Below are 27,136 nucleotides of genomic sequence, written 5' to 3'. Positions count from 1 at the left end.
TTGCCTACTTATCATTGAAGACAAGTTGTGATTTGAATTAGGCCATATAATAAAAATTATGAGTCGAAATAATGAAAAACATTCCACAAGACAACTTTAACTTTATTCAGTAACCGAATGACTCACAAGCCATATATACATAAAAATCATACTGCAATATGGAATTGACAAAAAAAAAAAAATCACAGTACACTCGTCTTGAAATAGGACAGATGTGAAGGAAAAAAAAATTACAGCCATGCGCAGGAGTGGCTAGATCACAAAAAAACTAAAACTTTCTATTAGTCCTCATTCCCAAATGGCTATTGATGATTATGATCAATAAAGAATGAAATGGAACCGACTCTTGCACTCCTCAGAAGGACGTGTAGTTACTTCCACCCATCATGCCGGTCCCCATGCCACCCTGTGACATTGGCTGCTGGAAACTATCGCCTCCAAAAAGTTTTCCAGAACCATAGAATTCAGAGTCATCTTTGCAAGCAGGATCTAGAGACAAAAATTATGGGGGGAAAATTCATATATTTAAAAATTTTAAGCCTATTATGACCAATCCAACGAAAATTAAATATACAAGACATATGCAAACATAAGTAATAAAAATATTCTATCATTCAATTTTAATTGATGAATTTCAATATTTAAAACAAAGAAAATTAAACTCACCGGCTCCATAATTGCTATCAGTTCTTCCATATCCTCCAGCAGAGCTTGAATTCATGCCATTGCGATATTCATTTCCGCCACCACTGCCATAACTGCTACGATCAGCGCTCATGTTTCCCATGGATCTGTCACCGCCACTGCTGAAAGACCTTCCTCCAGAAGATGCACCATAACCTCTCTCACTTCCGCCGGAGGGTCCAAAGCCACGGTCAGATCCACTCCCGAAACCAAATCCTCTGTCTCCGGCACTCGCTCCATAACCTCTGTCAGCACCGCCTGGTCCGAAACCCCGGTCACCTCCACCGGGGCCAAAACCACGGTCTGGAGGGCCAAAAGGGCGCTCGCCGTCCCCCATAAAAGGGCGTGCCGCTCCACGCCCCATTCCTGACCCAAAAGGGCGCTCCTCTGGAAAACCGCTTCGGCCCATAGAGCCACGTCGGAAAGGTTCGGGTTCAGAGTGCAGAAACAGCTCGATATAGCGATGCTCTGAAATATTACGCAAGCAAGTAATTTATAAATAATTAATTTCCCAACAAGTTGCAGAATATAATAATCAGAGAACAGATCTGATCGGTCACACATGATCGAGTAGTGTACGGGCTAAATAAACTTTGAATTTTCACCAGAAATTCACTTACGAATTTTTTCCTTATCATGTTTCATCGCTTTAACAGCTTCTTCGTGGGTGTTGAACTCGACATCAGCTTCACCTGAAGACCTACCACTTGGTTCGTACTTTATCTTCACAGAAACTGGATTTAAAGGAGCAAAGAACTAAAAGGAAGAAAAAATAAAATCTGACACATACGATAAAAACACAGTATGGTTAGTGAAATAACTATACACAGATGATACTCATTATAATGGCCATATGCTAATTTGTCAGGTGCCAAGCGAAATCATGCAGAAATCAGTGTTAGGCCTGAAATTATTTACTTATCACTAAGGCCTTCACCTATCACTATTGCAATTCGCTGATGCATTATTCTTTCCAGTAGAAAAGATTAGGGGCCTAACAACTTTTCTAGTGGAGCTGTACAAATCCCCTATTTCCACATCAAAAAGCAGATCAATGCATTTAGGCAGTTGCACTGTCCTGAATGTTATGAACTAGGTAATGAAACATTACTGCAATTAGACGTGTGGATTTAGATATTGCAATGAGCTGCATCTCCTAGATTTTACTGATCATTCATAACAGTCTGCAAAGCTAATAGAATTTCATACGTATTACGTACGGCATACCACAAGACTTCAAGGCATAATTAATGACAAAGCTCCTGGAAAAGCCAGAGGTTCTTTACCAAATGAATAGCTGGCACGAGCAGCAAGTCTTATTGCGAGAGACTTCAATTTACGAGTTTTGAACACAGCATGGTTTTCGAACCACTTTCCTGAATGGTGTAGAATTGCTGCAGATCTAAAGATGTGCTACGAACTAGTCCATCAAATGGTTTATCTACCATTGGGAGAACCTTCCTTCAAAATTATGGACAGACAAATCAACGTACAGAGTCATCGCTTCCAAATAAGAATACCAATGGCCAGAAGAGATTGTTTTCAAAAAGCATTACACATGCACGCCATTGCTGATTAGTACCAAGTCACCAGTCGCCAACCAGGTTAATTTCCTGTCATTACAAGGTCATAGCGAGAAGGGAGGACTAGGCCTGGTTACCCCTCCAAATGTTACAGAAAGTTATTCTGTAAAATTATGTCAAAGTCTATTCTTCTGTCACTTTGGTTACCCCCCGAAACATCAGTTACTCTCCCAAAGAAATTTCTGGCTATGACCCATGTCATTACTACTGTCAAATCAAATTTCATAAAAAAATAACTGATCAGGAGACGTGGTCAATACAGATAACAGGAATCTAGCCAATTTTGGATATTGAAAGGTGGAATTGACGCAGGCTGGCTGGTGAATCTTGGCTCCCCCAAAAACAATTTTTTTGATTTGATGCAATGGAGACAGTGGGGGATGAAAAAACTAAAGCTAGTTTTCTTACCATTCATCCAAACCGAGCATAACTCCGGTCTATGGCCATGGGTAATCTACTAGAACTTGTGCTGGAAATATATTTGTGCTGGTTCCTAACAGTCAGTATATCTCGTATCATGTTTGAATTTTAAGTGCTACCATTTAAGAGTTAAGTGTAATGATTGAATATTTGTACCGTTGTAGGCTTGTTGCTTTCTGTGGGAGATCAACTTGAATTTGCGCCTCGAAGTCAAGTCTTTTTCCTAGTTAAATTCTACTGGGATAATTTTTTCCCCAATAAGGGATTTTTCTACAACTACGGTTGAAATTCAAGAGCTTCCCAATAAATCAAACTTGGCAGCTATGCTATAAACATGAATTACATGTTTGTCATAATTTGCATTTCTATGAAGAGATGAAAGATTGAAAAAGCCTTGTTTCCTTAGGCTTATTAAAGCCTTCTTAAATTCCTTATAGAATTTTAAGAAGGGCTTCCAGGTATTGGCAATCATGGGTTCAATAATTGAAATACTCACATCATAGATATCCCGTTCAACAGCTCTGAATGGAAGACCTCTCATGTGCACACGATGGCCAGTGCTATATCCATCATTACTTCTGCCTCCAAATCCGCCAAGCCTATCACCACCGAAACCACCTCCAAATCCTCCCATCGGACCTCGTCTGCCTATATAATAAGAGATAGAAGCGGTCAATGAGATAGAATTACAGATAGATAAGTAATTACAGTTTTAGATAATAAAGATGGACAGCAAAAAAAAGTTACATCATTATGAAGTGAAATAACTCCCTCAACAAAATGTGTAAATACATAAATATACCTTAAATCATAAAATTACATAAAGATACACACCATCAGGCCCTGGTCCAAAACCATCATACATGTCACCACCATAACCACCTCTAAAACCATCATCAAATCCTTGAAAAAGAAATGTCAATGTTTTTTGAATGAAGTTTCTCAAAAACCTTATAAAAAAAGATTTCTACAAATCCTTCAAGAATTAATTTCAAATAAAACACTTACGTCCTTTACCACGTCCACCTCTCCCCATACCAAAAGCACCAGGGCGATCCATTCTATCATAAGGGCTCAGGCGATTGCTTCCCATATTTCTCATGCGCATCGGTCCCATGCCCATAGCTGAACGAATTTCTTGCAGACTGCTTTTGAATATTTCAATGTACCTTTTGAGGGAATTAAAAAAATATATATATAATTTAAAAAATGGAATGTCAGGAGAGAAAAAATACAGACAGACACACAAATCCCAGAACCAAAATCCACACTAAAGAACGGTAAAATACAACTTGATTGTAAATCTTTTTTTTTTAAATTGAGCTAAAATTTACCACAAACGACAAAAAACTGATTAAGCACTGTTACAGGGGTGAAAACTCAAGTAGATATACTTTTTTTATACACAATGTTTCAGGTAGTAAAACACCTATCAATTGTTTTCACTGAGATCCATTTAAATCAAACAAATATTTCAAATTCACATTTCAGTATATAGGTTTTCCAAACTAAAAATCAATTCTGTTTACATGATGCATATTACTGCAGGGTTCAAAGCAAAATCTCAAAATCTGCTTGATCATTTTCCCAACCTCCAGAAGAGAGAAAATCAAAATCTTAACCTTAGAAGGAGTGAGTTTTTTCCCCTTCAAAATTTTCTTGCATACTTGACATTTTTACCAAATATTACAAGCATTTTCCCTGACTTTCCCAGTCACTGTCACTAGTTTATCATGTCTCGTAACAAATTGATATATGATTCCAACAAATCTATGCAATCATTTCTTTTTCCAGAATCTTTTATCAAAGTACTTCACCAGACTTAAAAAAAAATTAACCATTTCAGTGCCATTGACAAAATATGTTCTATTTTACCACTGACAAGCCCATAGATATTTCAAGAAGCTGATTTCTCAATCGAACACTTTCCCTATACCTCTTAGTTTGGACCTGCTGGAAATTAAAAGAAAAAGCCTACTTCATTAAAAAATATATGGCCATCTACAAGGTAGAATAGTTTGTGACTAAATGCATTCTTTAAACAATAAGTAATGCAGAAAACTTTTCCACGAACATCTATGGTTTTTGTTTAAGGTTTTGTTAAGGTTTGAGGTTCTCGTAAAATTGTAAAGCACTTTAAAAAAATATGAGAAGTTTTACCTCTGCTTTCAAGTAATTAGATCTTTGTCTCATTCCTCATATATTTCAATACAGTACATGCCTAAGGCTCAAAATATCAAAATTGAGAGGAAAAACTATTTCTAAACAGAGCATAACTCTGGTCTTGCACTGTTGGGCAATGTAGTACCATTTTACTTTCAAGTGAGTCGTGCTAAAGGTGCGCGTGTGAACTTAACTGTCTGCCACTGTTTAAATCCAGAAAAATTACAAAGGCTCTTTATAACCTCCTAGCATCCCAGTAAGTGAAACTTTTATTAAGTAAATTTTTATCGTTCTTTACCGAAAAATACATGTGGAATAGCTCAAGTGATTGCTCCTCATCACCAAAAGCAGAATAGCCTGTGCATCGCGTTGTGCCAAATGCAAGATTTGTTTTTGGAATTAGAAAAAAAATTCAAGTTATATCTTAACCAAGTTAAACTATAACTCAAATAAATCCACATATTGAGTTCTTTTTCCCACGAAAGTCAGAATTGTACGAGTTGTGAAGAAAATCAGTTCTGTTAACTGTGTGTGAACGATAGAACCAAGAGCGAGTTAAGCACATTAGATTTACAACCATGATGCAAATGGGTTAAAAAGAGCCTGTATAGATTAACTCCTTAACTGCTAGCAAAATCTTATGCAATCCGCTCCCCAGTGCCACCCTTTTTCGATCACATAAAGAGAAAAGATGTATAAACATGCAAGTGGCAGTTAAGGGGTTAAATGTTTTCCTTCCAATCTTCATATACAGTCCCATGTTTATTTTTTTAAGATTTTGTGCCGTTTTAAAAGTTTAAAGACAAATACACAGAAACTTAAAATGAAACTGACTAAGAACTTTATGCATCTGTAACAATATCAGAATCCAGTGGAGCTCTGTTATACCTGAGGGTGTTTCTGAACATGGGGGAAGGGTGATAATCCTACATTGTAAGCCAAGGTCACAAAATATTTTATAGAATGGAACATGGATATATAGTGAGAAAACATAGAACAGAGTTCCACTGTATTATACTTAGAAAAATCTTACAAACTATATACATACCTGGCCATAATAATGAGGAAAAACCATTCTTATTACATGGGGGTGGGGAAAAAACTTACCCATAACATTTAACCTTTTGACCCAATAACGTAAAAATTTCTAATTGCAAATTAACTCCCAAACAAGTTGGCAGGAAAATTATGCTATTTACTGCAAATGGTTCCACCCAATATGGGGAATCAAAGCTACTCTTATGTCAAAAGGTCAAATGAATAAAGGAAACTTGAAATAATTAAACTTTCAAAAAAAATACCCCATGTAACATTACAAACCACATTTCTAAACACTTTCACTTACATTATTTTTCTTAACATAGCTCCAATTATCTTTTTTCTTCTTAACAACATCATATATCAAATCACTTAGAGGTATGGATTGAAAAAAAAAAAGCCCACATGACGGAAAAGAACCCGCCTTCGGCTCACATCATGAACACTTTTAAATACCTGTGCCCAATTTTTTCCTTGTGTTTCCCCATCGCCTTTTCTGCTATGTCTTGTGAAGCAAACTGCACATATGCTTCCCCCGTGCTTCTCCCCTGGAAGTCAGTTGGTAGGGTAATCCCATTGCGGACAATCTCCAACCCTTCAATCAAAATCCAGCCCATTAAAGGAGACTTAATAAACAATTATCGAAGAAGAAAAAAATACATGTCATAAAATACAAAACTTCTATACATCATATATACAATGAAACCTTTAAAAACAATTTCAGTCAAAGAAAAAATTTTGACTCAACGATTCTGAATTTAGAAAATATAGAATATTTATGACTAATTTGAGTCATTGCATATACACAGCAACATATAGAAAATAAAATGGTATATTTGAGATTTCACATAAAAATCTGCAGCAGAATCTGCCTGATTAACAGATCAAAAGCAAGACGTGTGAATGAAAAGCACACAGATTGTCCTAACTGAATTGGTATACAGCGTCAGATTCCACGAACATTTGATATGCAACATAGGTCTCTACACACGAGAAGTCTAAAGATTATCACAGTTATAATTTAGATTATACTCGACTGAAACTGCTTTTAATGGAGCATATGAAATGAATGTCTCAAAAAATAATCTAAACAAGCATGGTAAATCTCAAATGATATAAACTAACCTTAGCATCTAGATCATTCATTTAACTATGTAAGTAGATCATTCATTTAACTATGTAAATAGATCATTCATTTAACTATGTAAATAGATCATTCATTTAACTATGTAAATAGATCATTCATTTAACTATGTAAGTTAAAAAAAAAACCAGTTACTACTGTTAATTCAGAAATTTCGCTTATACATTATATATATATGTATAAAAGAATATTCGAAACACTTTTATAGCCATAAGTCTGCATTATTCACAATTTCTCCAGCTTAAAATCATTTTCAATATATGCATCCACATTTTTTCTGATTCTTATAGCAAAGTTATCTACTACTCTCCTTATGAAAATGTGGTTAACTAGGGCTGTACACATGCTGAAAAGTCCAGATACTGAATGAAAGATATAGCAAAAGAAAACCCCTGAGAACAAAGCCTAAAGGCAGAGGTAATAAAAATGCTGAAACTGCAGGAAAAAAAAAAACCCACAAAGTTTTTACAAATGAAAACGATGTGGCAATGAATGAATAAACACCAGAACTTTGCCACTGGACTTATCAAATTCCAGTCTGAAATACTTTATTTTGTGAAAAAAAAGAACATACAAAACTTTAAAACGATATAGCAATGATGACTCAGCAAATGTAAGTCATTCCACAAGTATGTGGTACACAGAATAACCATATGCTAGAATTTGCAAAGAACTCTGGTAATTCACAAAAAATTCAGAGAATATCTTCCCTGAGATGGGACTCTTCAGAATGTGCACATCCAATGCACATTTTGATTTTTCCCTCAAGTTTAACAAACTTTTTATCACCCTAACTTATGTTTTAAAAAGTAAAAGGTAATTTGGACTTGACACCAAAATAAAGCCAAAACAATCCAGGAGCAACAGAAGTACTTAGTATCCCCCAAAGCAGAATATGCCAAAATCAACGATGTACATCAAAGAATAATCTGGAAAAATTTCAAGAAAAGTGTAGAAAATACAACGAGAATTTTTACAGCAGAACATTTGGCTTTGGGGCTCAGTATATTTAAATTGAAGCCATTTCAGACAGACAAGATTTTGAAAATAAATCCCTATAATTTTTCAAGCTTTGAATCAATAAGATGGGCATTACTGATAGATTATATGAATTCTTACGTATAACTTTTTCATATCAGTTTTTTCTTTCATACGCACATGTATTCACAATAATATTGCGTTAAAAAAATTGGTTTTAATTTTAGGGAAAGAGGAATAATTATACCAGAATTTTAAAGTCTTACTTTCAACTTAAAAATTTATTAAAACAGACTATAGTTATACATCAAATGACTGAATTCCTAAACTTGATACAAAATTTACCTGAAATATAAAGTATTAAGATTTCAAATAGTTACAGTTCTTAAAAATCACAAAAATCCCTCACATATAATCTCATTTCTTAGAAAATTTGATTCTTCTACAGAACCACCTGGCCTAACACCTTAAAATTTCTGAACAATATGAACATAAAACTGTTAGCATTTGAGGCATTTATTTCTCTTACCCTCATTAGATGGGGGAAAAAAGTAACGTGTTTAATTGCAATGAATTATAGATGCTAGCCTTGTAATTATGTTGCAATAAGCTGATTACATCAACACATAAAAAATTAAATTATAAAAACTCATTGGAAATGTAAAATCAATGTAACTAAAACTTCAATGCTCTCTAAATATTATAGCCTTTTCACCTGTGAAAAACTGAGCTATTTCCTCCTTCGAACATCCAAATGGCAAGCCTCTCAAACGAACACAAGCATCGCCAAAAGCTTCATCACCATCCAGACCACATCTTCTGAGAGCCCAATCCATTTCATCTTTTCCAGATCGAAATACTTGAAAAAGATTTAAATCGTTAGTTAGAAATTCTAAATAAAAATATGTACTTCACTTACCAAGCAGTCTTTTGTTTAATATTTTTCATGCTTCTTTTGCATGACAACTCCTACGAGAATGATATTTCAAGGACATAAATCCTATTTAGTAGTGTATAACAAATCCCAGGCTATGATGACTAGAAAATAGGCATTGGCAATTAGAATTTTCCATGTTATGACTAAATTGAAGTCGAAGGACGACACAAAATTTTGATTCCTAACCTTCTAACATGGGAGAGTTTTGGAAAAGTTGAGAAACCATTTAGTTGTTCTAGAACAGCATTTCTAAACCTCTCTGAACCCAAGGACCAGTAAAATGTCTGAAACAATTTGACAGACCACTTATATTCCATATTACGGGACATTCCTGTATCTTTAATTGTTCTGAATGCCTTTGTCTTTGTTTTTTAGCGATGCTTACTTGAATTTGTAATGTTTACTAAAACCATGAACAAACAATTTTCATAACTTAATATGATAATAAAATTAATATAAAATATACGTCATAAAATTTTTTGCACCCGTCTATTTAAGATGATTTTTGCTTACTGAGAGCACTATTTGCTGCCCTGAACAGCAGCACTTCAAATAAGCTAAAATGTGTTTATAAGTTTTTAATTTTTTTATACTTGGAAAGAAATTGTTGCAAAATGGGAGAGAATTTCGGAAGAATCAAACTCAATGTTTGGCAATTCAGCACTCATTATCTGGCGAGATTGGCGATCCGACACTCGCTATTTGGCGAGATTGACGATTTAACCCTTCGACCGTTACGCATATTCAAAGAAAATCTTCTGAATCTGGCACACGATTTTACCAAAATCCTTTGAAAAACGGCAGGGCCTCTTCAGGTAAGACGATGCCTTCCCCCAGTTGTCAACAGTAGGGTGCCGGATTTTCACTGACAGGATTCCTCCCACCGCAACAATAAGGCCAGAGGTATGAATAGGTCTTTTGTAAGTTGATGATAATAGTCTTACTGAGTGTAAAAAGTCCATGAAATTGAGGGAATAAGTTTTTCGTCAGTGAAAATTCTTCTTTCCATCTGTTTCTTTCACTTCACACAAAATGATTCCCATTTATAGTGATTATAAAAATTACAGCAATATCAAAATCTGCTATACTTTGATATTCATATACATTCGATTAAAAATAATTAAATGACGTATCACTATGGATACATCTGATACGAATTCGTATACAAAAATGTATAAAGAATAGCTATAATTTTCCGTAATAGAGAGGTGTCACATTTAAATTTTAGTCAATTTTTAGCTCCAATCAGCGGCCAATTCTAGGTCTCATGGCCTATTTGACAATTTTTTTAAGTATTATAGCTTCGATGATTCTAATGAACTTTTATGAAAATCTTTACACCCCAGAATATGGATTAGTGTCCAACCTTGGGGTCCCTTATGATTCTCATCATTTTTTTCCATGCCATAAATTCACTTTGAAAGGGGCTCCGAGCGCAGGGCATGCTGTCTTAAACCACGAGCCCAACCACTCATGCCCAGAGGCCTGGAGCGCAGACGGGAGGGGGGCAAAAATAAAATCAGGTTAAAGTTTTCGAAAGTAAACACGTAGAGGGCCCACGATGCCCTTAAGGCGATCGTGCCTAGGGCCCACCTTCAGGATAGGGGGGGATGCATTCAGAAGTTAAGTTGATTCTTCATAATTGAGTATTATTCAATTTTTCTATCTCAGTAGGCTGATACGAAGCTTTTGTGTCTCGGTTGCGGTGTTTATACGAAAACTTTTTTTTTCTTTCTGGTCATCTTTCTAGAGAATTGAATATTTACAAGAAATTACAATACATTTTACTGAAGTTTAAATCAAGATTATAATATGTAGTAAATGATTCTTTTTTCCCATTCAAATCATTATTTTCGATAATGAAATGAAACATATATATATTTTTCATTTGTATGGAAAAATTCAAATCCATAAACAGAAACAAAAAAAATCAATATTATATATGATATGCAAAGGCCTTTGTGGCAGTGCTCCTCAAAGTGTGCGTCGCGACAAGATGGAAGTATAGATAAATATCACCCTATTAATGCTTCGAAGTGATTCTGTTATGAATGCACATTACCTACTAAAATATCCCGGGGAGCCACCGATGAACCATGAAAGGGGCAAGGGAATTGCGAGCGACAAAAAAAATGTTCATCACTAATTTAGTTGATACAGTACTTTGATTTTTGAACAACCACCTCAAAGTGCGTAAATAAGCACACAAATCAATATCTTGATCTCGCCACTACGTCGTTGTGAGTCGCGATGAACCTTCGGAGAATGCTATATGAGTACGCATCCATTGTTTGTTTGTGTGTGGGATTGGGGGCGGGGGAGGTCGTGCCCACGAGAGGTAGTCATCTCGCTTATCTGCCCTGACAACGAATTGTTCGTCCAGGCATACATTCGTTAGCCATCGAAAAAAAATTGTGACTCGGTGAAAACGTTCTAGAAGAAAGACACACAAAACACATCTTGATGTATGGGAGCCAACGGAATTAATATTCAATGAATAGAAAGGATTTGGTGGAAAATGAATCAATGAAACGAATCTGATGCTTCCATGCATATTACCGAAATTAACAAAGAAAACCAATATACGTTTCCACCTGTGGAGCAAAATATCTTTAGTACAGAACAATGCTGGGATTACCATTTACCCATTTTTGGTACAAAGTTTAGATACGTGAAGAATTCACGCTAAAAGGCGTGTATCGATCGTCTGGAAAAAAAAAAAACAATGTCGGATTATCTTTGCCATTGCCAGAAGTTACCTTTTATCAGGACTCAAGAATCAAGAGCTCATTCAACACTCCCAAAGAAGAGGGTGGGTTGGTTATTTTGGGAGTGTTGGTTCAATACGGATGAAAGTATTTAGGGGAAGGGGGGACGCGAGCATAGAAATGAGTACGTATTGGTGAATAGTTTGAAAAAAAGAGGGGTAAGATATTTCTTTTCTTATCAAAAGTACGTTCGTAAATGAGGACAATACATGTCTATTAGTGAGAATATACAAATACACCAACACAACAGGCAAAATGCCCAGCGAGGTGGCTGAGAAAAAGATGTCCATAACAAATATGGATGTCATCTATTTCAAAAATACAGCAACCCAATTAAAAATGTATCGTCTCGTTTTTCTCAGTTCGATTTTATACTGTGTTTGCTAAAAGAAAACAAAAATGGGAGATATAATATGTGGTCCGACCAAAAATGAATAAGAAAATAATTTTTCGGACGAACAAAAATTAAATGAAAGAAATAATTTGCAATTCTGTTGACGGGTAAAATAGGAATAAAAACCAATATAGGGGCAGTAGTATACTCTGTACTGTATTTAAAATTAAATTGAAAATCAAATCGAAAATTACGTATCGACTATATGAATTGGGCAAAATGTTCCATGGATGTTCAAGATCAATTGTGAATATCGATCTCAACGATTTCCTGTTCCTGACATCAGCACATCAAGCATTGACCAGGGATTTCCAGCCACTTTGCGAAATAGCCGGTCTAAGCCCGAATCATTTCTGAAATTCAGACGGATTTTGGCCAAAACTCTTGGCCCATTCGCGAAGTGGCCGGCCCAGTCTCAAATCGGTCGCGATTCGGGATTTGGCAGTAACATGTATATAGGTGTACTGCTTATAGATTCTTTTTCTAAAAATCAACTGCATATATTCAAATTTTCAATTTTTTTCTCCATCTCTCGGTCATTTTACATGTATACATTATTTTATATAATAAATACCAAAGAAAGTTATTTTTTACTCTCTTTCTCTAAGGGGCCGTTCAAGTATTGCGTAAGCAAATTTTAAGCCATTTTTGACCCCCTACTCCCCTTGTCAGCAAAAGTAAGGAAAACGCTGACCCCCTCCCCCTTGTCAGCAAAATTTTGTCATCAGCTATGCCCCTCTGAATCCCAACGCATATTTCTGGGATCAGAGACGGACACGGGGGGGGGGGGGGGGCGGCGTAGGGGGTTTCTCTCGTGCCCCTTTTCCACGATCAAAAATTTATTTTTTTAATGCAAACAAAAATTTTTTTAAAATTAAAATTTCAGAAGAAAATACCATTATATGTTATTATAATCAATTTCTGTTAATTTCAATGTTATTTGAAGCAGGGGTCTGTCCAGACTTTTTGCACAGGGTCCTGTTTTTGTGAAAATGTACCTTATTTTTGTGAAAATGTACCTTATTTTTGTGAAAATGTACCTTATTTTTGTGAAAACGTTCAAAATAGCAGTGAAAGTAATACTAATTAAACAGCAACCTCATTTTCCTATTTCATTTCATTTTTATTATCATTTTCCTAGTTTTTGATGCACTCACAGCTTGTTTGTGTTTCTGGCTATATATATGCTTGTTGACACATCGTGTTGGGTGATCACCAAATTGCACCCCTTGGTCAATCCAGGGTCCCTTATCAAAAAATGTAGAACATATTTTGCAAAGAAAGCCAGATGCAGAAATGCTGTAACATAGCCAACTGTGAAGCTTCTCAAAACGTGCGATGTTCAACAAATTCGGTACTTTTGGACCCATTTTTCTAGCTTCTGTAGATGAAATTTTCTTTAAATCCGGCTCTACCGACGAATTCGTAGCATCTTTCAGCGCTTCCGATAAATCAGCAATGTCTTCCACCGCTTTCGACGAATCGGTAATGTCTTTCGAAGAAACGGAATTGTCTTCCGCCACTTCCGATAAATCGGTCATCTCTTCCGCCGCTTCCGACGAATCGGCAATGTCTTTCGAAGAATCCGAAATGTCTTTCAGCGCTTCTGATAAATCGGTAATGTCTTTAGGCGCCTCCGATAAATCGGTAATGTATCGCGCCGTTTCCAAGGTTTCGACAGCGTGGTTCGAAACCGATGAAGGAAGCAATGTTTCAGTAATTTTTTCCGGGTTAGCACAATTGGAATTATCTGTATCTGACGTCTTTTTGGTGACGTTTTCAGATCCTCGTTTAAAAAACGATGTTATGGAGCTGCATCCCCGAACGTCGGTTGGCCGTATTTTTTTAATGTAGTAATCACTATTCCTTGAATTTCCACCTGTTGGTGGTCGACCACGCTTCATATTAAATTTTCAAAAATGAAAGCGCATAATCCAATTCTACAATAAGCATCAACTACACCGATTTTACGACTAACAAGAGGTTGTGATTCAAAGACCATTTGAGGAGAAGTGCAGGGCTAAAGCGTTTGTATAATGGCATAGGTTGTGCGATAAAATATCGGACGCGGTCAATCCGTGGTCAACCAGCGGGATGTCCTAACAAGAAGACTAGAAACAAGCAAAGCCCTCTCAAGGTCACGCTCTTTCTCCGATCGCCTTTTCAAAGTCATGTTTTCCGGTATCCAACCAACAACTTCTATAGATAAGATTACTCATCTATGGGAGAGTGGGTGGTGGTGTTGGGCCAACAATGCATGCTTAAAAAAAGATCAATGGCTTTCTATTACGACTAGGGTCATAACTGATAAGAATTTTGTCGCACAGCAGTCGCAAAAGTTCGTTTTTTACGACGTAATTTTCATAAAGGGTTCGTTTTCTGGAATTTTGTGATGGATCCGTTTATTATCCTCCAAATTTTGTGAAACATCCTTTTTTTAGCCCCGGAATTTTGTGAAGGGTCCGTTTTTTAGCCCCGGAATTTTGTGAAGGGTCCGTTTTCCGGACCCAAATTCCGGCTGGACAGACCCCTGTGAAGGCTATGAACTAAAAATTTATCTTTAATAAATTCGTCGCGACCCACACTCTAAGTCATATAATGATAAATCACAAAGTTCCTTGGCCGGCGGACCAAATATAACCCTGGGGGTTACTTGATGCGGCCTGCCCTCTTCAAACCTAATTTTGTAAAAATGAACTAAACGGCACATTTACAGATCGCTTTAGTGTTCCGTGGTACAATTTTCAGAACACTTAAGCGATCCGTGACACATTTAGAGATCCCTTGAGTGACATCTGACGTAGTTTTAGAGCATTTAAGTGGCTCCCAGTGCGGTTCTACATCACTCAAATTACCCGCGGCACATTCTCAGATTATTTAAGTGATGCGTGGCACAGTTCCAGAGCACTTAAGCGGCTCGAACACATTTCCAGAGCACTTAAGCGGCCCGGACACACTTCCAGATCACTTGGATCCGCGAAATATTTAGAGATCACTAAAGTGGCTCTGTAGGGCACTTATCAATAGGAGGGATGTTACTTCAATTGCCCACAAACTATCAAAAGGTTTTTCTCGTTTTTGGGCACCGAGTAAGATGCCATTAAAAATATTTCATATTTTCATAAAAGGTGGTTGATGACGTAAGCATTATCCAAACCCCCCTCCCCCCTTGTCATCAAAAGTCGGCAAATCGGAAACTCCCCCCCCTCGATGATGACGTAATATTTGAACGGCCCCTAATGTACATATTTATGAACATAATATGAATTATTTGATGATAAATAGTTGATGTACATCAAATATTGCAACGTGTTTCGACACCTCTTATTATTTGGTGCCCTGTGCACAGGTCACACTGCCCTAAGACCCGCCATTGGCCTTATACTGTTCTGGTGGCCTCTGTATATCATTCACGGTATTGCATCGTCACCTTTACTTTATTGGCACAAAGGATCCGTGAAGCACAAAATATTTAGAATCCTGCTTATTTTATTTGTTTTAATTATATAACATTTTATAGCACATTAAAATATATTGTAAAATGCATCTATAATAATAATGAAAGAATGTTTTTACTCTTCACTGCTGACAACAAACACACGTACCAACTGATAAGAAAATTCCATTTACTTTTCAATACATGTTGTATAGACGCTTATGGATAAGTCAATGAATAGAAGAATTCAGTATGTACTTGTGGGGGGTGTTATTTACAAAGGTTTTTGTGAAAGAGTTTATCTACTACAGAGGTACACACCTATCTGACATTTTCTTTTTCTTTCTCTCTCAATACACGGCTAGTCACATACAAATACGGATGTAAAAAACCTTATCCAATTTAAAAAGAATTCCAATTATCCTATTATTCTTGGAATCCGAAATTTTCTTTCAGCACTGTACATGAAACGTCTAATATACAGTGTTGTGTAATATTAATTAATTGCATCTCAATATTCCTCATTCTCATATTATTTTGCTAAAATTAATGTTACTGTAAATAGAAAAGGTAAATTTTTGTATCAATTTTTACTTCATAAGGCAAATTTTCGGTCTTTCGGGACATAGTAATTTTTTATCAGTTTTCATGTCCTGAAAATCCTAGCCTTAATTATAAGCATATTTGCCAACTACTATGGAATTTACGTAGTTTCTACGGATTTCCACCACAAAATATGAAACTACTGTGGAAATCGTGAAAAAATATATATGGTTGTTTTAGAAACTTCTTTTAATCAAGGATTTCCTTGAACTCCATTATCCTATCGTGTATAAAATGACGTCACACAAAGACTGCACTTCCAAAGAATAAATATGAAATTAATAACAAATCAAAAAGGTGCGGTTTACACCAAGATAACTTATCGTGCAGGCGGGTAACTAGGCTGGGGCGACCGGGGCCCTCTTTGAACTTCCTCCTTGAGAGAGAACACACATTACTATTATTATAATTTTTATAACAAGCTGCAACATTCCCCTCCGTTATATTTATTACCTCATCATAATATTATAAATTATAATGCAATTGTAAATCCTATAATTATTTTGATACAGTAATACCCCAACTTACGCTACCACGAGTTGCGTGATCTTCTATGAAAAGTTGCAAGTTGCATGTTCTGATATATTCAAACTTAATCACGGTATTAATGCTGAGATAGTAGAATATGTTAAACAAAAATCAAGAAAGAGTTGTTTTATTCGATCAGAACACCATATGTAATGAAACTACATCGATTTCTGGGAGAATACAGTATATAAAGATGAAAAATTTACAGTGGTTTAGAAATTAAATCTCAAGGGTTTTATGATACCAGCCATTTTTTTGTTAAAAAGTCATAATATTCAACACACCCAGTAAAACGGGTGGGGGGGGGGGGGAATTAAAAAATGAAAAAGAAAAAAATATTTTTTCCCACAACGTAAATGCAAAAAACATTTTGTTTGCTAATTGATGATCATAGTGCACCTCCCGGAAAGAAATGCTAATTACGGACCTGGGGGGAAGATGAAACAAGTAAGGTGTGACGGACCAGAGGTGTGCCAAAATGGATGTTGTCGGGCTGGCCGAATTTATGGCTGCAGCCCTGACTGAATTAACCTACTTATTCAATTCTTGAATGATTCTCGAACTCTCAAGAATCATTTAAGAAATATTATCAAAGAAGTATTACAAAAAATATTATTACAATTATTCAAGAAATGATAATTTTTAGAGAAAGAAATCTTGATATTTAATTTATAAAGAAAGTTAATTTTAAAAGTTTAAAATTTTGAACTTGTCAGAACTATTGCTGTATTTAACAAGTGCAATCAATTATATTACGATGTTTCCGAAGTTCTTTGGGAATATTAAGAAAAAGTGCTCTTCACACAAGAAAAAAAAACGAGTTTTCTTAAACGCACAGTTATAACCACACACACCCGCACAGAGATTTCGCTATTCAAGTTCTTATGTGTGTTCTCTATTATAGTACATAATAGAGAACAGTGTCCTTTATTCATGTCTGCTTGCTGTATTATGTGCCAGTGAAGAGCATCCTACAATGAGATCAGCATTACTGAATGCAGAGGGAGGAGCTCGTCAAACAGCATGGGTGACAAGTGTCAGACAAAGCAACTAGGGGAAAGCACTGGCCTGACCAGGACGCATTGACGCGTCCTCGTCCGTTTTTGAGAGAATTTTTTGGTCGCGTCAACACGTCCTTGCCCGTTTTCGAAGGAATTTTCACGACGCGTCAACACGTCTTCGACGATTGAAGGGTTAACGCTCGTTATTCGGCAAAGTTTCTAAACTAACATTCGTAATTCGGCAGACATGCACTTTTTACTCCCGGAATGAATTTTTTTTTCACGAAACATCGGGATTTAACACAATGACAATCGACTACAGCAATTTCTGCTGCTTCCAGTGACGACTTTTTTTTTTACACGGAAACACTCGAATTTGCACTTCAAAGCTGAAAAGGATTGCAAACCATCTTCAGTTCCACGATCACGGACAATAACAGGGTTTCGCGATGGAAAGCCCGATAGTTTAAGTATAGTGGAATAAAACACGATCTTCTCGTAAAGAAACGCTTCTTGGCTAGCAGGAACAAAAATTTTTTGGCGTCCTTTCCGAAATTCCGGGCATACTGAAGGAAAATTCACTATTTGACGCAGAAAAATGCGGAAATACGCTATTGGAGCAGGATGGCGCAAGATACTAGTTTTTGCGCAGTGCGACGCAACGTTCCCACCCCTGTAATTTGTAACGTGCCGATGGTCCCCCGGCGTAAAAGTCCGTAGTCGCCGTTACGTAAATGTCAGGGGTGGGAAGTGACCAAGTCCATTTCGGAACAGCTTTGGAGCAGCAAAATTCAGGATTTGGAGCAGCAAATTCAGGATTTGGAGCAATTTTGGAGCAGCAAAATATGGGATTCGGAGCAGATATTTATAAATTGGAGCAGTAAAATTAACAAGAATATTTTCGTTAACCCTCAACCCTTTTCGAAATAAAACTGCACTGTCTTTTGTTATCAAACATCTTTTCGTCAGCTTGATTTTTGTTTTTGGTGTTTTAGGCTTTTGACACCTTGTTTGAAAGAGCGGCTGTCATAAAAAATTTTACACCCGTCTATTTAAGATGATTTTTGCTTACTGAAGGCACTATTTGCTGCCTTGAACAGCAGCACTTCAAATGAGCTAAAAAAAAATTTATAAGTTTTAAATTTTTTTATACTTGGAAAGAAATTGTTGCAAAATGGGAGAGAATTTCGGAAGAATCAACTCTATGTTTGGCGATCTGATACTCGCTATTTGGCGATATTGACGATTTAACGCTCGTTATTCGGCAAAGTTTCTAAACTAACATTCGTAATTCGGCGAACATGCGCTTTTTACTCCCATGATGAACATTTTTTTCACGAAACATCAGGATTTAACACAATGACAATCTACTACAGCAATTTCTGCTGCTTCCAGTGACGACTTTTTTTTAAACGGAAACACTCGAATTTGCACTTTAAAGCTGAAAGGCATTGCAAACCATCTTCAGTTCCACCATCACGGACAATATCGGAGTTTCGCGATGGAAAGCCCGATCAGGGGCCGATAGTTTTAGTGGAATAAAACACGCTCTTCTTGTAAAGAAACGTTTCGTGGCTAGCAGGAACAAAAATTTTTTGGCGTCCTTTCCGAAATTCCGGGCATACTGAAGCAAAATTCGCTATTTGGCGCAGAAAAATGCAAAAATACGCTATTGGAGCAGGATGGCACAATATATTAGTTTTGGCGCGGCGCGGCGCAGAGTTTCCACCCCTGAAATCTGTTGTTTACACTAATATTGTTACTATTCATCGGCAGCGGTGATCGTATGGCGACGATCAAGGCCAATCGTGATGTCCGCCTACGATCGCATGCAAATGAGATGACCTTGAAGCCGATTGGCTTGATTAGACACGTGCGGTCGGAAGTTTTTCCTTCAAATACTGGCTGTACACTGTAACAGGTCTGATTCAGCGTTCATCTTTTGTTTGTTCTATTCAACTGAAGCCCTCTAGTAAGATGGTCCACCGTCTTGTTACCGTATCCATTGGCCTTAAGCTGATTAGTTAAAATGCAATAATTTACAGTGTTTGAATCCGTTTTCCGGCAGGTCCGGAATCGAAAATATTAAATAATCTTCACAGTCAAAGTCCTTCATTGCTGATCAAGGTGGTCCGGCCACTTTATTACTGGATATTTCGAACCGGAAAAGCAACTCCCATAAGGGACGTTGCAAATTACATTAATAGAATGTTGTCGACTTATGGCAATTGGCGACGCCCCATTATTTTACTGTATTTAAGATCTGTTTCCCTTATTTTTCTCAATGAAATATGTTCATATAGTTGATATTAGTCATATATCAGGTTGAGTGTTTTTTCGTAAATAAATTTGTTTACTGCAATTTGTAGCTATTCTTTATTTCCACCACCCTTTGTCCATTTTTGCTGTAATTAGACAATTTTTCATAAATTGCATCTTGACTACGATTAGTGTCAAGATACGTTATCTCGTATTTAGGGGATCAAAATTTCCAGCACTTTCTTTGATGTACGGTGAACCTAAATATAAAGATTTATTTGGTTTTATTTATTTGATCCCATACGGATATTAATATCATTTAGAACTAGAGATGTGAAATTCTTGAGAATAATCTTTCAGAGAATATTGTATAATATAGTTGCATATAGTATCCTTGAGAATATTCTCTGGAAGGACTTTCATAAATTACTGGGGAATTTTCTTATAGAAAATAAGAATCATTCTGAAGTTATTAATAATAGTCCTTCCAGAGAATATTCTCCTCGATGAGAATATGCTTCAGTTACCAAAATCTTTCCAGAAAGTATTATCAAGAATATATGTAATAACATGTATTATAATAAATCTCTATAAATAACTTGAGAATAATAATGATTATTTTTACATAATTATTTTTTATAAGAATATTCTCTAGTACAATTTATAATAGTCCTTTGAGAGAATATTCTGCCCCTGTCTCTCTTCCAGCCAAGAAGATGGGTATATTGAAGTTTGTAGACCACAATATTAAAGTTTGAAAGCAAGAAAATTAAACTAACGGGACTGAATTACACAACTTTTAAAAAAAAAGGGAGTGATACAGAAGTGTATTTGTGCATTGAAAAAACAACAGTCGTGTATCTTCTTAGAATGAAGGTGATTGTATAATAATTGTTTCCTTCATCAATCAACTTTGATTTAATTTCTTTTGTGTTATGAACTTATTTCTGAAAAGTTATCTAATTTTAAAATAATAGGGTTTTTAAGGTTTTAATTTAATCGTTTCTAAAATCTTTATAACCAAACTTTTAAAACCTCTCATCATGACCTGGAGAATATTCTCGAACTAAAAAGTTGTCATTGGGGTGATTATACCAAAAATTGTTTTGTTGTAAATGTTTCAGGCAATGAAAACTGATTTATATTTCACAAAATATAAACAAAATTAGTAAAAAAATTTAAATTATTTAAAAGAAAAATGAATATTCGATTATTCTACAATTTTTACATTCAGGCTGAATATTCTTCAAAGAATATTCCCACCTCACATCTCTATTTAGAACAAATGAATAATTAATTCAGTTAGAACCAAATTACCAAGTCTGCTTGCGGACCATAGGTTGAGAAATGCTGTTCTAGAAAAAAAACCATGCTTGGCTCCCAAGAAATTAGACTGGCGCTTAAATATTCTTTCAATTTGTCAAGCCCTGATCAATAGAAAACCTTGTTAAAACCCCAGAGCATCAAGACTTGTCTCACTGAATACAGAAGAAAGTCACCCTGTGCAACAAAAGGTTGAATTCAACATAATCAAGGTCAGCAAGAGAAAGATCATACTATAGCGCAATCTCAATAAAAGTTCTGTATAATCCGAAGTGATTGGATAATAACTTTTGAAATTCCTTTTTAAAGCTTAAAGACCGTTTCCCTGCCAAAAATGAGTTTCGTTTTTTGACTTTTTTCTTTTACGAAATATGTAACTTTAGTCTTAAGGGGAGGCTGAATTCCTATAGTGGGGTTTTCAGCAGCCTTTAAAACTTTTACAAGACCCCCCCCCCCCCCCTATAATAAATACCAAAAAATAAAAATTATTACCTTCAGGTGCTCGAGCCCCTGCCAGTCTTACTTATAAATAACAGGTGTTAGAAATTGTGTAATGAATCAAGGACAAAACACATAATAGTAGGCACCCACTTAAAAGTTGTTTTCTACTGTATTTCCAGACTGAGTTTTCATTAAAAGACTATGTCCTGTTCATCTCAGCTTGTCGAGACTACTGTACTCTTTGAAAATTACAGACGTGCCAACTTTTGGAATCCAGAAATCCAGAGATTATCCCGAGGGGAGCTCCCCTCCACCCTGGCGCTCATAGACTAGATCAAAAAAAATTTTTAATTTTCAAAATCAATTAAGAAAAAGTTCCATTCCTCTCTCCCAAGGCAGGTTCTGCATTGCCCCCGAGCAGAATATAATACCACGTCAGTCTTTCCATGCAGAATAGAGAGAGAAATCACACCTACATATACTGTTCATTAAACAAGTGTTTCCTTTCGTGGATGCTATCAGTGACTGATGATCTTAGGTATATCAACTATTTAAAAGCTTTATATTTAGCTTCTTATAGCTTTAAGTTTTATATTTTCTTTTTAAAGACATATTTAATCGGAGGAAGCAATTAAAAAAAAAACTTCAAAATACAAAGCTGCTGACGAGAAAACTTGTTTACCACACGACTGTTAATGGAATACAATAGCAATTATACAGGAATTTCGGCAACCAAGGTCATGCCTTTGATAAATACTACATAAACAAAGTTGCTCGGTGGAAATGACCATGGCTGTCCTCTATGGGTGTTTTCCCTAATAATGACAGCAGTCACTGACGCCACGACACCATGAAAGGTCGCGTAAAATTTGATTTTCTGCCAAAATCCGGAGAGCGAGAGGAAGGATGAAAAATACGGAGAGTTGGCAGGTCTGTAATTATGTCAACTTGGAGCTAACAGAGAATATTGGACAATAGTTTTGAATAATGTTAGTTAATGCACCAATTACGGCACTCACCTTCAATGTATCGACTTCCCATATGTTCGTTATCTTTCACCAAAGCCTTACTGAAATCCTCTTCAGTCTCAAGTTCAATGTATGCTTCACCACTGGGTCTGCCCTCCTTCGACATAGTTAGGTGAATACCCTGAGCGCCGTTCTTAATTGCTGCTCCTGAAATATAAAAACACATCAGTTTCAAATGAGTGTGAAAGTATTTACCTACCATGCAACAGCTGTGAAATGGAGAAATTTTAAAATTACCTTCAAAAAACTTCACAATATCATCCTTTGATGCTGACCACGGCAGCCCCCTGATTCGAACCACAAACTCGTCATCCTGTTTACCTTCCTCTTCTTTGATCTCAGGAGATTTGTTCATTGATTCCTCGTTTCTTGCCCTGATGAAAGAAGCAGAAGTTTTTATGCTTGACACAACGAAATACACCATCACAAAAACTGATTAATACGATTGTCCAAATTTATTTAAAATTGAGACACGACAGAGTTCAAATTACCAAAGCAAACAAAATTCTATCCTAGAATGAAATTGAATAGAACACTTGATTGAGTTTATCATGTGTTACTTTGTTATCACAAAAAGTTATCAAGTTTACCATTTTTTACAGCACTTGAACTTAGTCAGAAGATAGCTCAAGTTTAAGTTATTTAAGATAAGAGCGTTAATTCACATAAACCTCATCTTCAGTAATTTGGTGGTTATTTTTTAATAGATACCTGTAAATACAATTATCACCCAATTTAACCTCACGAATCTCAAATTAACAAATTCTCTGATCGATATGCTATACCATTGACTGGTATACTAAATTTGGAGACATGTTATCCCCTTTTCTTCGGCGATTTCCTTTCTAACCTGTTGACAGTATTTTCTTTTTGATCGGGTCATTCCCAGACTTATGAAATTGCTAGTAATAAACCTTTGTGTTGAAAAGGGCAGCGTTTGAAGCTATGCCCAGTTTTACCATTTGTTACAAGACAGTATGCGGTACAGCTTCGATATAGGGGACACGCCAAGTTGCCGACTTTTTTCCGGCGATAAGTTGCCATCATTGGCGCGCTCTGGTTTGTTGCTGTTCTGCTGGGTTGTCGTTGTTCCAGAATATTCGAAGAATTCTGCGAGGGAGTGGCGCTGGTGGTTGTTTTTCCGTGTTTCTAGCGCGTCTTTCAAACGGGTTTTACTGCCATTTTCAAACTGGTTTTATCTTTTTTTCTTCCAAATGACGTCACCTTATAGCCGCAGCGTTTTGAAAAACCGTTGGGATAGTTCTTCATATTTTCTCTTCCTTCCGTATATACGATGTAGTGTGTGTGTGTGTTGGATTAATTGGAATTATTTTGGATATACTTTCCCTCAGGTTGTACCTTTAATATTTTCCAATATTTATTCTTTTCTACATGCAGGATGCCCGTGCATCGTTATTATTTTATTTATTTATTTTACCGTTGTTTATTTATAAGAACCCGGATTCCCGAAAATAGAGTCCGGGTTTTAATTTATAATACATAGAATATATTTATTTATACAACATGCAGGACCGTTGTTTATTTATAAGAACCCGGATTCCCGAAAAAAAGAGTCCGGGTTTTAATTTATAATACATAGAATATATTTATTTATACAACATGCAGGACCGTTATTTATTTATAAGAACCCGGATTCCCGGAAAGAGTCCGGGTTTTAATTATTTTTTTATTATAATTATGCTTGTTGGTTTTAACATTTTTATGCTCGCCCAATTCAGCTGTTATTTACGTTTCCATTTCTCTTGTGTTTCATGATATTTTTCATATTGTTTTCTATGCTGGCGATTTTTTTTTTTCGGCGCTCGTAATGTGTGCCATCAATGCTTAAGCACCAAGGAGATGGTATTGGCGATATCATTATTTTGACAAAGTCAAAAACATTGTACCATACATTGGAAAGCAACTCTGTTCCAAAAGCACGATTTGTTTTTGAGCATGCATTTATTTTGAAAAGCCTGATAACTCCAGCTGCAGATTCCAGAAGATATGACTATTATGTAGAAAAGAATTAGGTAAAATACTAAAAAAGGACAGACATAATTCTCGCAAATACCAAAAAATACTACAGTACAGTTGTTATGAAAATGAATACCCATTCAGAGAACTACGCAATTTTAAAGTAGAGAATTCCATAGTCAAGGCGAAAACCAGCTTAACCCTTTGCGATCGAGGGCATTTCCTCACGCACTAATCAGCAACTCGAAGCATTTCGTAACGCTTTTGGTGAACTTACCTCTAACTTGATTTTAATTTAGACGATGGCCACAAAAGCTTTTTCTTGGCCAGAAAAACCACAGCAAGAAGTCACTTAAGAATGGAAGTCAAACTTTCGACATTATTCTTGCCAAAGGAAAAAAAACCCATTGACAAATAAACTATACCGTTGATACTGGATTTTACAAAATTTGTCATTCCTTTGACCATCTTTCCCATTTGCGAACTTATTTATAAAGGGCTATTTTTAATAGCGTCATTTTGTTTTACGTGTCATCTCATCACTAGGACATTTTCTGGATTATACAGCATACTGTCGGGTGGGTTGTATTTTTCAGATTTTTTTTTTTTATAATTTCAGCCCCCCCCTTTTAGCATGCCTTTATTTTTAATCTTGTATCATTGTTTTAGTTAACTACATATTTTAAAGTGTGTGGACACCCAGTGACTCCTAATAGGTTTATTATTTCAAAGAGTCAAGGTCATTTATATGAGTACTTATTTATACTATTTATATTATTTAGTAGCCTTTGTTATGTTTTCTATGCTGGTTTTTTTTCTCCCTGCGTCCGTAGTCACTGCCTTGGAGACATCGTCGGGCTGCCAGACCTGTTTAGCACTGAAAAATTAAGTCGCCAAAGGGATTTGGATTACACCATATTATTAAACATTCAGTTACTCGTCACAGTGGAAAAGTTTGAGGAAAAGAATGATTTCTAGGGCTTCCTTTTGAATGAAAAACACCACTATATGTTCAAAGTGACCATAAAAGCTGTTAGCCCAGGGACACCTCAAGAATCAAAATTACAGGTGGCGCATCACCTGTTCCATCGCTGTCACATTGAATTTCAACACAATAAAAAAGGAAGACCGAAAGGATCTGCGAGGAAACAAAAGTAAGAAGATAGGCGAAACGACGCATTTGACTCTAGAGACAGTTGACCAATCACGCGGGGAGCCATGTTGCGTTCCATAGAAAAAGTCACGCTTTTCACCGTATTGGGGACTGTGTGTGGACAGCATGTCATGCTGGGCGACATGCCCACTTCAAGGAAACCCCGACTGAAATACATTTTTCGTTACTTGATTTTTTTCCTTTGGCAAGCAAGTCCGAAAGCATAACTTTCATTCTTCGTGGTTTCTCGCCATGCTTTTCGTTTTTTCTCGCCAATAAAAGAAATCGTAAAAGGCGGGGGGTGTGATATTCAATTTCCGTCAATTAGCATGTATGAAGAGAAATCGCGAAAAAAGAACATTCATGCTTTCGCACGTTTTTCCCTTGCCAAAGGGAAAAAAATCAACCCACCACCAAAAAAGGGTATTATACACTGGATACTCGATTTTATGATTCTAAATTACTATTCCATTCATTCTTTGTATTAAACCTACAAACCCTAAATTTAGAAATGGGAGGATATAAAAAGCACAAGTTTCAAGTACCTTACACGAACACAAAACGAAATACTTGACAAATCCCTCATAAAACGCTATACAAAATACTAAATAATTTTTGATTTAATCATAAAAATGATTGGTATTCGCGTTGGTTCGTGATAGGCTTAACTCGAAAAAAAATGGAAGCCGGCCGGCCATGAAAGTTCCACAACTAAAACTTCAATGCTCTACAAAAATCGCTCAAAATGTTTACTTACTCTTCCATGATTTTAGAGTCGTTCGATTGATTTCTTAATCAATACCAAAAAAAATTACGATTTTATGAGGCTTTCCTTTGTTTCCAAGCACCGAGAGACTGCCTTGCACTGCGACACCAAGATGGAAGCAAAAAGCAAAATGGCAATCGTTCGACATAGGTCAAAGTTTACGACTTCCTTTTTATCAGTAGAACTTATTTGACCATATACTCTTTTTTTTTTTTTTATCGGACTTTTTCATTTGGATTTTTGTATATTTAACTTAATCTTGTTTATTTGATTAAAAATTTTTAAGCAGTTTTAACAATAATTAATTTTAATTTATGGGTTGTTTTCGTAACAATCGAAAATGTCCCGTAGCAATCTACAAAAATATGGTCATATAATGGTTCAGCTTATTTCAGTCTCAAATGGGGCATCTGTATTTATAACCTTCTAAATTTTTTTAAATAAAACGGTTCATACTAAGATAAGCAACATACGCTTATAAATTTGCATTTATGTCTAATTAAATCATCGTA

At 36.0% G+C, this 27,136-nt stretch overlaps 1 protein-coding gene across 1 annotated transcript; it reads right to left on the bottom strand.

The window, feature by feature from the left end:
* Window positions 1-81: 81 nt before the first annotated feature.
* On the bottom strand, window positions 82-26,763 carry LOC149087869 (heterogeneous nuclear ribonucleoprotein H2-like). The gene is made up of 11 exons (XM_089242185.1): window positions 26,616-26,763; window positions 22,966-23,102; window positions 22,720-22,875; window positions 8,726-8,869; window positions 6,345-6,483; window positions 3,696-3,856; window positions 3,522-3,590; window positions 3,184-3,335; window positions 1,305-1,440; window positions 667-1,152; window positions 82-489 (listed from the first exon to the last, which is right to left on the bottom strand). Exons 1-11 carry the CDS (start codon window positions 26,621-26,623, stop codon window positions 356-358), a joined length of 1,722 nt encoding a protein of 573 aa, XP_089098311.1. The 5' UTR covers window positions 26,624-26,763; the 3' UTR covers window positions 82-355.
* Between the last annotated feature and the right edge of the window lie 373 nt (window positions 26,764-27,136).

Source organism: Pholcus phalangioides, unplaced genomic scaffold (genome assembly GCF_987345545.1).
Source record: "Pholcus phalangioides strain wild (caught in Gottingen) unplaced genomic scaffold, Ppha-v1.0 ptg000003l_1, whole genome shotgun sequence".
Lineage (NCBI taxonomy): Eukaryota > Metazoa > Arthropoda > Arachnida > Araneae > Pholcidae > Pholcus > Pholcus phalangioides.
Note: the sequence above shows the minus strand (reverse complement) of the source record. Positions and strands in the feature narration are given on the sequence as shown.